The sequence below is a fragment of the Galleria mellonella genome, unplaced genomic scaffold, assembly GCF_026898425.1.
Source record: "Galleria mellonella isolate WM207_F2 unplaced genomic scaffold, CSIRO_AGI_GalMel_v1 utg24764, whole genome shotgun sequence".
NCBI lineage: Eukaryota > Metazoa > Arthropoda > Insecta > Lepidoptera > Pyralidae > Galleria > Galleria mellonella.
In genome coordinates this window covers 48,644-64,596 of record NW_026442051.1, presented here as the reverse complement: position 1 = coordinate 64,596, position 15,953 = coordinate 48,644, and the positions used below count along the sequence as shown (strand labels likewise).

General features: G+C 30.8%; 2 protein-coding genes across 7 annotated transcripts; both read right to left on the bottom strand.

Annotated features, from left to right (window-relative positions):
• Positions 1–1,582: 1,582 nt before the first annotated feature.
• Positions 1,583–9,090, bottom strand: LOC113518867 (mannose-6-phosphate isomerase). Of its 6 annotated transcripts, XR_008252845.1 has the most exons (8): positions 8,297–8,450; positions 7,676–7,998; positions 7,022–7,163; positions 6,358–6,534; positions 5,130–5,297; positions 4,662–4,870; positions 3,947–4,220; positions 1,583–3,844 (listed from the first exon to the last, which is right to left on the bottom strand). XR_008252845.1 is itself a non-coding variant. In XM_052894914.1 (7 exons), the coding sequence occupies exons 2-7, from the start codon at positions 7,991–7,993 to the stop codon at positions 4,011–4,013; spliced, it is 1,224 nt and encodes a 407-aa protein (XP_052750874.1). In that variant the 5' UTR covers positions 7,994–7,998; positions 9,075–9,090; the 3' UTR covers positions 1,585–4,010. The 6 variants fall into 6 exon arrangements, 5 of the variants coding, with proteins under 5 accessions (XP_052750874.1, XP_052750873.1, XP_052750871.1 ...); XM_052894914.1 differs by lacking the exon at positions 8,297–8,450 and adding an exon at positions 9,075–9,090 and having other exon boundaries at positions 1,585–4,220; XM_052894913.1 differs by lacking the exon at positions 8,297–8,450 and adding an exon at positions 8,567–8,695 and having other exon boundaries at positions 1,585–4,220.
• Positions 9,091–10,607: 1,517 nt separating this feature from the next.
• LOC128200692 (uncharacterized) lies at positions 10,608–11,667 on the bottom strand. Its single transcript, XM_052894917.1, has 2 exons — positions 11,503–11,667; positions 10,608–11,191 (listed from the first exon to the last, which is right to left on the bottom strand). The coding sequence occupies exons 1-2, from the start codon at positions 11,624–11,626 to the stop codon at positions 10,608–10,610; spliced, it is 708 nt and encodes a 235-aa protein (XP_052750877.1). The 5' UTR covers positions 11,627–11,667.
• Positions 11,668–15,953: the final 4,286 nt, after the last annotated feature.

The following is a 15,953-nucleotide window of genomic DNA, read 5'->3' as shown; positions in this document are numbered from 1 at the left end:
CTTACATAGCTATAAGAAAAACAAGCTATATCAAATTATAAAGAATTTCATCTAAATATTATGTCGCGTTACATAGATTTCAACCTACTTAATTTGATCATTGTATTTTTACTGTTGTTTGTTATTCTATGGTAATTCTGTTCTAATTTAGATGATTCATTTTACAATTGGCAAGGTTTATTTTCCCATTAGTCTTACCAACATAATGATTTGAAACAAGTTCTATTTATAAATATTAAGACTTATGCAGACGATGGTTATTTCTTTCTACAATCAAAACTTCTTTGTGTAAGCCATATAGGTACTTCCTACTTGTACAACACGAGCGCGTTGTAGCATGCACTTTTACAACCAGACTATTTAAAACGAGGATATAGTCTCTCGTCGAAAGCCTTGGCGGACGAAGCTAACATAAAGGGAAATTTTGTGTGCGATCAATTAAAATGACTTTTAAGTACCTATGTATAAGTTTATGTATAATATTTTCTATATATGGATATATTTGTATATTATACATATCCTTTCTTCTTTACTAGCTTTTACCCGCGATTTCGTCTGCAAGTCCGGGACAAAAAGTAACCTATATCCTTCTCCATCCCCTAACATGTATATCAAATTTAATAGTAATCGGTTAAGCCGTTAAAGCGCTATAAGGTAATGAAACAAACTCACTTTCACATTTATAATATTAGTCAAAATGGTTGTCAGGGAGAGATTGCTTAGCGATAAGACCACATTTTGTATTATTTAGTGTAATCTTTATAACAAGTGCAGTAAAGTGTAAATAAATAAATAACTATCATTCGTCTGCGCAGTCTATTATGATTAGATAACGAATTTGCATTTTCCACTTGCTCAATTTGATTCTATAATGAAATTTTTTATTTGACAATATTACTATAGCAATCAGTGTTTTCTTTGACAAAGTAAATCTATTTGCCAATAAATAGAAGTAATCAGACGAACAACAAATCCGTTCTATGGATTCGTTAGTTCAGGTCAAGCAATAAAAAGCTAAGAATCGTGTATCGAAACACAATTGTATAAGAAACGCTAAGCAAATAGTCTAGGAGCTATGTGATTACACGATTAGTTTCGACCGCGTAACAGACTGGCGGCGAGACGTTCCGAACTATTTATTTCTTTATACACCTATACATTCTCCAACAAAATATCCGTATACAGTATGCTAAATATAGCAACCCATTTTTTAAAACTAGTGTTAATATTTATTAATATATTTTTTTTCCTATAAAAAGATTTAATATCAACTAAAGTTGAAAAAATCATTAAAATTCTGGAAAAAAGAATAAATAGCCTTATCTATACCAACAGGTAACAACGACTACATAATGATACATGTAACTTTTTGACAGTCAAAAATTACAAGAATTGTTTCTTTTTTCTGCAGGCATTTGTGTATAAATATTGCGTGTAGTCTAAAAAGGAAGTATATAAAAAGCGTTTAGTAGGAACCATGCTTTTATTCTGTAACAATAAGAAATATATATCAAAAATATGTCAAATTTGCATAAACAATTGTATATATTATAATAATCGTATAGTCGATAATAAAATGAACTTTATATAATGTTCTATGTAAAACAATTAAAATATATATAATTCTCAATAGAAACATGATTAATAAAAGCTGTTTTATAAATGCAAAATAAAATTAACATTTATTACCTAGTTGCCTTTATTGAAATATTAAAAGTATAAATGCTTGTAAATATTCATATGTATTATTCTATAAATCATATTGGGTATTTATTTTAATAATTAAAATAAACAAACAAAAGTGTATAAAATATATTGGATTTTTTTCATAACAGTAGTTATTAAAATTTAAACAATTGTGATAATTTGTATACACACATTATGTTTACCTCTGTAATCTTTGAATCCGTAATTTGTATCAATCTCATCAAAAACATTTCATTTGAAAAGAAGACCAACTTAATGCAAAAAAGATATAGAGGGTTTAATTTATTAATTTGATGTTTGGAAGAAATACAGCACAAAAAAGGGAGTATGTCCTAAGATAGTTGATGCGGTCACTTCTGTGGCTCTAAATTCAATTTCGTCACATTACAAAAGTAATATAATTGCATTTAAAATAAGAAAAAAATTACAATTTATGATAGAATGTCAATTTTTAAATTACAGGTTTAAGAGAAAACCCATTAGAAATGAGAATTAAAGTATTACATAAATGTAATTATTAGCATACAACATAATATTACAACTTATAAAATCTCGAAAAATATATTTTTTTTTTTATTAAATATGTAGTAATTACGAACTACATGTCTTCATGCCAAATCCCTTAAGAGACAAATCTCACTTATTGAACACTTTGTGTATTAATTGAATATAACTTATAATATAGAGGAACCACTATTTATAAATGCTTAAAATACCATTCTAAATTAAACCATATTCGACACTGGCATTTCTATATTTGTTGATACCATAGAGAAGTTCATAGTAATTTTACCGAATAGTAACATGGGATAGTTGGGCCAAAGAATAACTGTTTTTGTATTTAAGAATCGCTATATAAGATTTTTCAGTATTCTTTATTAAATGATATAGTTTTCATGTATGTTTGTCAAGAATTGTGATAATTTGTTACTATTACTACCGCCGACGAAATTTCTACTGAAATAATAGCGGTTTTATATAAACCTGCTTACTGCACGTAAACAGGTTTATGTGAATCTGCGCAAACGTACATACCGTGCATCGACACGTAGCATGTAAACGATCACTATTTTGAACAATATCATTAACTTTTATGGAGATGCTTGTCAAGAATTTTAACAGTTTGCAGGATGTGACAAAAATATGTATGTTCTAGTATCATTATTATATTTTAATTTACACGTGTTCAATGTTTAAATTTGAAATTGTAATTAATTTTATTTCTTTCAACAATAATTTGAAAATTTATGTCGAAAGAAATAAAATGGTTTACAATATTTATTTATATATTATATTTTATATTATATTTACTTTAAATGGATATTGCAGAATGTTAGATTTATTCACCCTCTTCAACATTACTTTTTATCTTTATGCTAAGTCCGTTACAAGATAGACAGTGAGAAGTGTGCCAGACGTCTACATATTTACCTCTACATTTACATAAAATTGTCTCATAGTCGCTAATTTTTAAATTAACAATAAAAATTCTGACTGGCAGTGATCGACGAATGTGTTGTGCTTTCCCGAATCGTTTTTATTTTTAGACCTAATGCATATCCCTTGCATCATGAGAGAAATAGGTCTTTTACCTATTTTATTTTTTCATTTGGTGTATCAGATGACAAGCAAATGACGATGACGTACTATATATCTGTAGTCTGTGACTAGCACTTAGTATATTAGCTGCGCTAGTTTCAATTTATAATACTGGTTACTAATGTTATATGTTTTATTTAAGCTAAAATAATCACCAGTCTCTCGCGAATTATACTTACATAATTTTAACACTGTTAACTGGTTTTTGTGAAGACAAAATAAATTACATACTTTTCAATAATATACGAAATAAATTCACTCTATCTGATGGCAGTGTGATCTAAATATAGAATTTTTTATCGCAATGGCTAGCGCTATACTAGCGGTTGTTAACTTGACGCTCTGCTAAAAGCCTTTGGATTTTGCAATGCAATTAGAATTAGTTTATTTTAAACTTTCGCGTTGTTTACACATATTTTAAATACACAATTGGGACTTAACGCGATGTAAACGTAATGTGGATACCGTGAGTGCGGTCTGTAGGGTTACTCCAGATAATAATGGTGACAATGTGAGGTACCTGAGTAGACTGCGCGAGCTGCAAAATAAAGACGACGGTCACTTCAGTCTTGTCGTGACTACGACATAGTGCAAACCACGTGGAAACGTCGGCAATAAAGAAGCAGGTAAGACTACTTACCTGTAAAAACTTTTACATCGTGCTAAGTCCCGATTGTGTATTTAAAATATGCAATTAAAATTGTTTATACATTGCATATGGCTTGGTAGGCTTCAATGTGATCTCTGTTGGCAGGTGTTAATGTTAATTGGCGACTGGCTTTTAAGAATACGACCACTCCTGGCTTAGCCGTGATAGGTAAAGTATCGCACACCTCTCCAGAGCCTGATGTAATGATTATAAGACTTGGGCTTGGTCTGATTATGGTATTGTATGGTTCACCATCACTCTCCACCTGTATAGTGACGAAAAAATATTGAATTAATACTACATTATGAATATTGTAACATTATCGAATCTTATTATTGTCTCTAAATAAATAAAAATACCGGTTAAAGTCTACTTATGTGCCCTTGTTTCGCCCATATTTATGATATAAAGCAACTATGCTAATATATCGCAAAATAATAATTTAAGAATTTGTTTTACAAAAAATAACAACTTCCACTATAACAAAAGATTTAACAGGGAATTAAATTCCATCGAATACAAAAAAGAATATTCAAAATTAACTCGGAATTGGCAAGGTATCGTGTAACACGTGTATGTTACGCTGTTTGTACAAGAAAGGTATAGGCAAACTGAGAGTCTCCTTGTCTAAGAAATCAGTGAAAAAATACTTTAACAACAACTGATCTTTACATTTTTTTATTTTAGATACTTTAAATAGTCTTACTCTAATTTTGACTACAGCAAAATCAGCCACTGGTGGTCTCCAAATGCAGCTGTTTGCGTCCTCCATATGTGGATTGAATAGCAACTGCTCTTGCGCATAGCTGCTATAGTCTAACATCTCTATGAGAGTTTCTATGTCAATCGGCTTGGGTGTAAGGCCGGCGCGTACTACGTTGTCTGAACAAGCCATACATTCTACGCAGTCTGAAACTCATAATGAATAATTTTTTTAGATAACTTATTCTATTTATTGTTTACTTTTCAAGCAAGGAAAAATATTTATTTACATTACTCTCCTTCATATAGACTATGTTTGAAGAAATATGTTACTTACATTCTCTATACTAACTAGTCTGTTCATCAATTTACTGGGTAGTGAGGAATAAATAAAATAAAAACATGACAATGTTTTAGACAAGATCAACATCAAAAATAATGTAATGTATTTATGTAATGTAGTATTAGTTACCTCCACTAATATAAGCATGGGGCAAGTTTGATTTAAGAAAAATGGCTTGGCCCGGCCTTAGCTGCATATAGTTCATAAAATAAGGAGCCCAGCAGCCCACGTCACCAGGGTAGTCTTGATGCAGACGTCGTACCAAAGGATACAGCAAGGCTGACTGTGTTTCGAGATCTACAATAAATAAAAAAAAAAATTTCAACAGTGGAAAAAATTTATGTTCCTAGAATAATAAATATCATTAGTCTAATAGTACTAAGTAAAATTACTCAAATGAATACTATACGGCTAGTATACAAATATTGCAGCATAGTAATAATTATACCATATATACCAAGACATATAGTGAAAGGAATTCTCTCAAGATACAAAAAATTTTTTTCTATTTAATTAAATGAAGCAAAAAATAAAATTAATTAGTTGTGAATGTGAAAACCACTATTACAACAAGAAATAAATAAATTTTCAGATTAGGAGTTACAATTTCTTTATAGTTTAATAAATTATTTTTAAGTACTAAATGGCTATGGAATCGAGACTTGTGGTTTCTGTTAATTATTTTGTAATTATAGTTAATTTGAAGTAAAATTTCCAAATTAGAAAATGTTTTTATTTACATTTTACTTATATAGTAATAATTTATCATCATTTTTATTCTCTTGTACAATTTTGTAATAATAAATATTACAGACAACATTGAGATTGTGTAGGTTATAATAATAATATATTCATTTGGAACAGATCACGTATTATCTGCCACTTCTCATTCATACATAACAATATATGCAAATAATTTAGAAATTTTCCTTCAAATTATCTTTAAGCGCCATCTACGTAGTATTTCTTGTACAATTTTGTTTAGTGACCAACCACCTTAATTGATTATTATATACCTAATAATTTATTAAGTATACTTTCATTACATAATCATTCATTACCAGAGAAAGACTTTGTACAAAAGTCGGTTGCTTGAGTACCTCTGTCCCATTCGTGTTTTTACTGTGAAGCAGCTGTGGGATATGGCAGTGAATTTACAGGGTACAAAGGAATAATACCTGAGTCCTCAGGAATGGCAACGCATGGGGTATCATGGGCGAAAGAGTATACACTGTCATGTCCATGGTACTGCTCATGTCTATAGGCGACTGTCACCACTTTCCGTCAGGTGAGCCAACAGCTAGTTAGCCATTCTAAGTTGCATAAAAAAAAATAAAAAGAAAACATTACTAATTACCTTCATTTTCTAATCTTGCTAGCAAATTCTTTAAGCTATTAGCTATAGCAGTCTTGTCACATAACATTAGGGCCTTGATAACTTGTTTCAGAACTTTATCACTGTTTCCTTGTTCTTCATGTGCTAAAATAGCATCTACAGCATCTTGAGGCAATATTTGAGTTAGTTCTGGTAGTTCTATAAATTAAAACAAACATATACAATATTTTGTACATCTAAAATTATTGAATAATACTAAGTATAGATCTTAGAATTGGCCTTGTGGTCCCGGCATGGAATAGGCTATGTCTTCCTTTCCTGTAAGTTTCATAAAAGGCGACTAAGGAAGGTGCAAGGGATGGACAGCAGCATCACTCTTAAAACATCTCTAAAGCCTAACTGTGGTTGCCAATCCGCCTCTTAAGGGTGGGAACTACTGGCAAAACCTCTGAGGGTGGAGGGGGGGGGGGGTACTTATGTTCAGCAATGGATAGTTAAAGGCTGATATGATGATGATAGGTCTTAAAATAATTTATATGTTATTAAGATGTTGCTATATAAAACAATGAAATAATTAAATATATATAAATATACACTTATGAGCCATTCATATTTTTAATAAATATGATTATCACGAGCATCAGCAACAGCAATTAAATATGTAATTTTATAGTAAAGTACTTACTAGATAAAAATGTTTGAATTTGTGGTAACAGTCTGAATCCACAAAGGGCTTCAAAAGGTGTTAGTGCTATTGAGAGCTCAGGTTTGTGGTTGGGATCAGTGTACCGCTCTGGAAAACTCTGATGAAGTTGTTCAGCATGTTCCTGTAACATTAGAAGCAAAGTATCTCTATATTAAATATCATCTTTGATACATTTAATAGTAAGTATTTTCACATTGTAATTGTAATATTTCAGTAATGATAACTATAAAATCTCACTAGGATTATATACAAATAGTACTCTCAATGCGAATCTTATATAAAGCTTAGTTTTATAATTTTTACAAAAATATATGTTGCATTATGTGTGTTTAATTTAAACTTTGTGAGAAATTTTTGAAATTTTAACATATTCTAATTATGAACCATACACCATTTACTATGATATGGCAATAGGTAATTGGTATTGATCTGAGAAACAGCAAAATAATTGTCATGATCTTGTGACCAGTTTTATCGCTGGATACTTAATACGACATTTGACACACAAAATACTAACTCTACTAAAAGAAAATTCTACTAAAAATGAACAGAACTATATTTTTTATAAATAATTACATTATAGAAAGTACCGTTCTAATATTGTTAAAGATGATAATTATTAAATAAACTTACTTTGTTTGGATGTGCTTGTATCGATAATGCTTTTTCTATTGACAAGACTTTCAGCAAAAAGGGCACTTGTATACCAAACTTCTTTTTCACAACAGGTCCTATTGCATCTTGATTGTCTTTAATATATTCCGAAAGCAAGACATCACGTTCAATAATAAGTGAGGGCCCATTAGGGTGTGTACCCATCCACAATTCTGCATAAGGTTTGTTAGATTCAATTACAGAGTTGGCATCTGCACTGGCTATTAATTTCGCAACAGTACTATTGAGACCCCGTTTGCCCCACTCATAGTTTTGAACTTTGCATTGCAGTTCCATGTCACCTAGAACAAAAGTAAAAGCAACTAAGGTTATTTTAATTTACAACTTTAAACAGTGGTTTATCATCTAGGCTCCATGGCCAATTTTCAGATAGAACTCGTCCATTACATAATTTTAAAAAATTCAAAGAATTTTCCATAGAGAGAATAGCCAAGTTGTATAGATATTTTTCATCTTGATAGTTTATTCGTATAATTTGTGTATGTACTAGAGTTAATACTTTAATTTTCAAAATAAATAAATATTTTTTCACTAATTTATGTAAATTTAAGTAAATAATTAGATTCTTCCTGTGCTTACTAGCTCTTGGACCAGGAACCACCATAAGCAAGGGCCTCATTGTTACTGACTTCAAAACCATTACATGTTATAATATAAATAATTTTATCTTTTTAAACTGCTATTGCATTATGCATTACTATTAAGCATAATTAATATGGTATAAGAAAATACTACGAATGAATTTAAAGAAACAGTGTAATATAAATTGTTAATAAGTATTTATAGTAATTAAATAATATACACTTGTAATAAGTGTAACAAAATCACCGGTTTTTCACCGCAACTTACTGTTGAAAGCAAATTAAAAAGAAAAAAATATATAAGCTATGTCTATAACTATCTAATCTACTTACTTTTTAACTTTAGTTTTTAATTGAGAAAATAGAAACAAAATTTCGATAAGATAGAGTGGATAAAGGTGTAATTAAATAGCTATTGAAGTGATGACTTAACCTGACAGTTGAACCTGAAAATCAGCCCGCTGAATGACTGATTGACATATTCAGTTGTCAGTGTTACTAACTCGGTACTAGGTATTCTGCTTACATCAAACTTATAAAAGAATTATATTTTTCTAAATTTAATTATATATATTATTTAACACAATTTTCTAATTTTTACTGTTTTATTCTTTTTACTAAATAACCTAGTCTATTTTTTAAACAAAATACAGAATCCTGGATATATATTTACTAGTAAGAAAATTTCCAAACGGTAAAAAAATATTTAAAAAAGAAAACATTTTATTCACTGTTTCTTTTTTATGCAACTTAGAATGGCAAAGCCGACAGCTCACCTTATGGAGTGGTATCCGTCGCTTATAGACATGAGCAATACCATGGACATAATAAAATATACTGTTTCGTCCATGATACCCCCATGCGTTGAGTCAGGTGTTATTCCTCCGTACCCTGTAAATTCAAAATAAAACACATGTAAACACGACTGCTTCATGATAGAAACACGAATGGGACAGAGGTGCCCAAGCAAACAACTTTTGTGCAAAGTCTCCCACTAGTAAAATTGATTGAATTTGATATTGAATGATTAAGCTACAACAGCAATATTTAAACCAAAACTGAAGATTAGACAGCATGGTCTTATACTTTCGCCTGTTCCTTATGGAATAAACCTTATTAAAAAAAAAAATATTATTAAACTGACTATTGCTGACTACTGAACAAGCAGAACAGTATAACGCAATTGTACACAACAAGGGATTTTGAACCCTAAAGATTTACTATCTATAAAGTTCTGATAAAATTTTTGAATATTATTGACATGATTTTAACAAAGGCTAGTCTTCGCTGGTAATTGCTTTCAGAATTATTATCACAAATTCACTATCACAAGAGAAACTATCATCACAAAAAATTACTATCACAAGAGAATTATGTAAATTGACAGAGTTTCAGTATTAGCTACATTCAAACTATTTTCCTTTTTGCTTTATAAGGCGGCGTAACAAACAGCGTCATAGATCACTAGGTTTCACTTGTTAGCCTTATTTCTCTTGGCAGTACAGTATTAGATGTTCAGTTATAAAATCAAAAGTACCAAGATCGAATTAGATGCGACCCTTTATTGATGTGTAGCTCCTATGGCTACCCCTGCACGTCAGCAATTTTATAGTCGATTGATACCTCCTATGAAATTTTCAATGGTTTATTTTTATAAAAATCAAGTCTGTCATTATTTCAATTCTGCAAGACTACCTAAAAGTAAACAAAGAACTTTTGGGGGTAAGTACCTAATTGTGCAAAGAATATTTTTTTACATATGAATTTGGTATACTATTATATGTACCTATTAGATAATAGATACCTTAGGATCGGGGAGAAAGGGATTGTTTTACTTGAAATTAATCATACTTATATCTCTTATACAAAATTAATGAAACTTAATTTTAGTATATCCTAAAATTCATCCCCTGACTGTATTAAAAAAAGCGTGATGTCTTTTTCGATCCACTATTTGCTGGTGAAAATGTTTAGTTTGACCAGTAGAACACTCCATAGGGTGTTGACTGACGATTTCTTTCATTGTATACATAAAAAGAGACAACACTGCAATAATAGCTAAAATAGATTTATTAGATGTTTAAGGCTTTATAATATGGGGGATTAAGTAGTAAAGTAATAAGTGCGAAAGTTTATGAGCATGTATGTTTGTTACTTAAACGTGTGTATATATATACTAAATATTTAATATATATATTTGGTACAAGATAGGTTATATTGTAACTTAACACATAATTTATAAGTACATTAATGCACGCGAGCAAAGACATAAGGAACAGCTATTCATTAATAATCTACTTAGATTAAAATCATTTGATCAAAATATCTTTATGAATTTTCGTTTCTTCATATGATATTATATCGGCTTTTAAACTATTTAAAACATCACGGTCGGGCACTTTTGATACATCAATGAGATTTTCAGACATGTTAACTGGATTTTTTAAATTGTTCACTTTCAGTTTATTTTCAAACATGCTCTCACTTTTAATAAGTTTTGGCGGTATAGAGAAACCTGAGAGGCCTCGATTCGATATTTCCACATTAATAATATCGTCTCCTGATTCACAAAGACTAGGATCATGCCTAAATTTAGCTTCATCCGGTAAAGCCAGATAACTTTGTCTTGTATTTTTATTTGACGAAGGGCTAAATTTCTGTTCAATTTCCTTTAAATCTAAATAAGGATATTTTTTCATAATAACTGACAGTTCAAATGAACGGAAATCATCATCACTAAACTTAATTTTATTTTGAGATTTTTTTATTCCATTTATATAAATATCATGAGCGGAATCTTTAATTTTTTTCATTGCATTTTCCATGTTATTAACCATTTTTTTAGTTCTTTCTGCAATATCTGTATGGTGAAGGGCATTGCATAACCGGGTACCTGTAAATAGCATATCTTTTAAGAATTCATCAAATAAATTTATCTTCGGATGACGCAAGAACGTAATTTTTTTGAACGTTGCGCTGTTGGTTTATTCTGATGGGATACCAGTGAATGATAATAAGTGAAGATAAAGTCAGGTCTCTTAGCCTAAAAATTCACCATGAATTTACCATCATGATTAACTAAATAACCCGAGAGGTTAACATAACAGAATAGATATCTATATTGCTAGCAACTCTATTACTAATTCCCATTGCCAACATTCCCCCGAGAACCTACATATATTACATAAATCATTTTATACTTACGGTTTCTATTTGATCGAATAAATGACCATTTTTTATTAGTATCTCTGCGAAGAGAGAATGTGTAGTTGAAAGCTAGACATAACAAAATACAAACAACTGTTAATACAGCTGTGTTTTTCTGCATTGTATTCACTATTACATTTAACTAAATAGGAAGAAATAAGAATATAATTCAACGGATTAATATTATTGGATGACAAGCAAGCTGTCAAACGTAAATACGTAAAAAGAAAATGTTAAATAAGAGTAAGTAGACACTAGTAATCTTTGATTTGATCCATAACAAAAATAATTATCAAAATTAATGACTCTTTTCTCACGTCAGACCCACACATTTTATTACGACTGTAATCTCTACATCACAATAGTTCTTTTTCGCAGGACAAAATTTTACATAATCATATTTTAACTTCTATTTTTGTATATTTTACAAAAAAATAATCTAATACATACAAATTGAATTTTATATTATAGCTTCTTTTGTAATACGAATCATATCCTTAATTTAATAAATATATAAAAGTTCCTTGTGGTCCCGGCATAGAATAGTCAGGCATCAAATAGGCATCACTCCTTCCTTTCCCGTGGGCGTCGTAAGAGGCGACTAAGGATGGGCAACAGGATCCTTCTTAAAACATCTCCAAAGCCTAACTGCGGTTGCCAATCCACCTGCTAAGCATAGCAGTTACTGACAAAACCTCCCAAGTTTCCCCGGCTTATGTTCAGCAGTGGATAGTAAAGTTTATGAATGAATGAATGAATAAAACTTTTATGAAGAATATTCACTATAATAAGAGTAATAAATATTAAAGACGGGCTAAAAGGAAACATCCAAAGCCGTAAAGCTATCTTAAAAAAGTAACAGACTTGGTCTCTACCAAGTGCCTACTAACTGCATATAGTTTTCAATTCAGATCTTTAATGGAATATTTAAAAAACTTTTTAATGCTTGCCTACACCATACAGTTCCCGTTTTTTAAATGACGTATTTTTTGCTTTAATATTTTTAATTTAATTGTACTCATATATCTAATCTAGTTTTACACATAGGATATTTTGGCCAAGCCGAAAGATAGTAGTTGACATTTGTAAAATATACTATGCCATTTTTGGGAAACTTTCCATATGATATAATTTAACAATGACGTACAGAAAACTTTAGAAATACGCCTATAGGGCAGGCTTTGCGCACAATAAACTCCCGGATTGGTCCGATATATTCGCCACCAACCCCTTTCCACTCGGAGATGAGACAGGGCCGAAGCGCTATAATAATAGGGGCGGAGTTATGTCCTCAAAGGATGTCGGGAAACGCACCTGACGCAACTTCAATACACGTGATCCCTGCGTTTAGACAACACATGTACTTAAAATTTTATTAAAATATACGATACAAAAACGAATTCATTAATAAAACGATGAGTAGCGATAATAAGACCGACAGTAATGTATTAGATCCGCAGACAACTATTCAAATTCCGCGGCCATCGTCACCTCGAAAGTTTTTTGCTCGTATATACGGTCATCTTGAAGAGTCTGGAGTCACAAAACAAACAAATGAAGCGACGGAGAGATTACAATTTGAAAGCGAGTCGTCTTCCGACGTGGAGATTGGAGAAAATGAAGGCATGGGTGCAGAAGTGCGGAGTCCACCACTATGGGTGCCGCCGCCTCCCTTGCCGATTTGTCCTCGTCCAATGCTACTACCACATCAACAACTGGCTTTCGGAGCTGGTCTTGCAGCTTTCTGTGAGTAATTATATTAGTTACGAAGTTTAAATATTTATTCTAAATCTTTTTTTGTATAAAACTTCCTTAACCCATCATCATATCAGCTCGTAACTGTCCACTGCTGAACATAGGTGCCCCCTATTAGGGGAGTTTTGCCAGTAACCGCAACACTTGGCAGGCGGGTTGGCAACAGCACCAAAACCTGGTGATATTTTAAGACGCTACATCCCTTAAAATGTGATTTTTAAAACATTATTCCCAGATTAAGGCAACAGTAAAAATATGAAAATAAAAAATATTAAAACTCGATCCTTAAACTACAATCCGTGTGTTTGAAATTGATTTATTTGAATTGTAAATTGAATAAATTTAGTAAAAAAAAGCCAAAGCCGGGAAACAGATATTTAAAATTCATACACGAAATTATATGTGGTACATTTTTCTTTAATCTGTTTTTATTTTTAAATTTGATTAAAACTTCTAAAATTGCAAAACGAAAATAATTGTTTGGAATCTACCTACTGCGACCATGATAAAATCGATATACGTAAAAAATGAGAAGAAATAACAATACTTATTCCATACTTCTATTCTTACCATGCAAGTCTCGTATTAAATTTAATATTTTGAAGACTTTTTATTTTTTGTGTTAATTTATGAATGTGGTCTATAATTTTGTTGGCTATTCGGATTTCCCTAATTCTTAATATAATAATATAAATAAATGCAAAATAAATTAAAAAAATAATAATAAAAAGGCGTATTTTATTTAAAGAGTTTTACTTTAAATAAACTATCAATTACTAGCGACCCGCCCCGGCTTCGCACGGGTGCACATTATATCACATCACATTTGAAACCTCTAAAATTAACAGTTTTTCTCTACTATATTATGCATGTATTATACATATAAACCTTCCTCTTAAACCAGTCTATCTATTAAAAAAGACCGCATCAAAATCCGTGGCGTAGTTTTAAAAATATAAGCATACATAGTAACGGACAGACAGCGACAGCGAATTTGTTTTATACTATGTAGTGATTATTAAATAGACTATTTGCTGTACTCCATAGTAACCATCCAATGTAGTCCAACCTTAATATCCCTACTAATATAAGACGTGAACGTATTTGTTTGTTACGACTCAACTAATTGTCATGAAACTGGCTTTTAATCCCGATTAATAAACATATTCCGGAGACGCAAACGAAGTCTGCTCTAGGGTAAAAACTAATGAAAATTAATTTTGATGACAAGAATTATCTTTGTAATAGACAAAAATTAAATGATAGCCCGATGAGAGGCCCCGCCTGCGCTATTGGTTTAGGTACGCTAGCGGGATACCACTGAGAGGTGATAGGTGAAAATGAATTCTGGTCGGATGGCTCATTGTAACGTATCCACCAGAAATAAACATAATAGTTTCTAAATAATAAATTTTATTATGAAAATCTACCTAATACGATATACTGCTATGGGGCTACAGTCCTCATTACTGAAAACTGTTTTCCCGATTAGTGTTGATAGGACAATGTTTACAAGAATTTTTTGGAAGGATATTTTTAAACATGTTACTAAACAGTTCAGTTCGATGTTTTTTTCTTTATTGGTTTGAGGTTCATTCATCGATGTCGAATCGATAATACATTACTTTAGTATTGTCCTCGATAGCTGACAGAACTTTTTATACTGACTCCTAGGCCACGAATGACACTTTGCCTCCTTATGCCAAACTTAGGTACCTATGTTAAATAGAGGTAGTCACCACTTGTTTGCCGAGTTGGTATACTCTACTCACTGGTGCCTGGTTAGACTCACTGATCACCCAAAACAAATGCTTGCAATATTAAATAGCAGACTGTTACGGTTAAAATTGCGACAGCGTACTTATACGTTTTAAACGAATCTAAATGTTAGATATGAAAGCTTTGGTCTACTAATATAACACTAGCAACGAGTTAAGACGAAAGCAGGGAATCAAGTTATCCCCGTGTGTGCAAAAATAGAGAGAATGGAGGTTCAGATAACCATCTTTTATAAATACACCGATAAATTATAAAACCCAAAACACTGTCCAACAAATACAAATACGTAACTTTATTTTGCACAAAGTGGTAAAAAGGACGGTACATAATATTTAAATACTGTTTACACTCTTCACCAGTATCTGGCGTACAAAATTCAATTATGCTATTAACACAAACAAAAACTGAACGTCACTTAGAATATTTTACAGTACCAATATATTTACTAATTAATAAATTATATTTTATACAAATTAAAAATAATATACTTAGTCAAAAAATTGGGTTACATTATATTCAAGATTTAAAATAATAAAAATATTCATTAATTGAGTAAAAATATATTTCTATTAGCTATCTTTTTAGTTTTTAAACTGTAAAAAATTTATAGTTAAGTAAAACATGGTAGTGTTTTCGTCCTTCATGTTTCTTCTATTTATTCATAGTTTATTATAAATATTCATTGTCATATAGTAAGTTCTTCTGTAAGGTAATTACTACATTGTGAGGATTTCTTACGGTAAAAATACGGAAATTACTTTTCTATTGAAATAAATGCAAATGTGTTGAGATGAATATACACATTCCATATATATTTCTACATGGGAGAGTCAAAACATTTAGTTCCTTGAAAAATGATCAAAAAGGTGGGCTAACGTTACAAATCGTACTGTTGCATTGCTTCTGTAAAATAA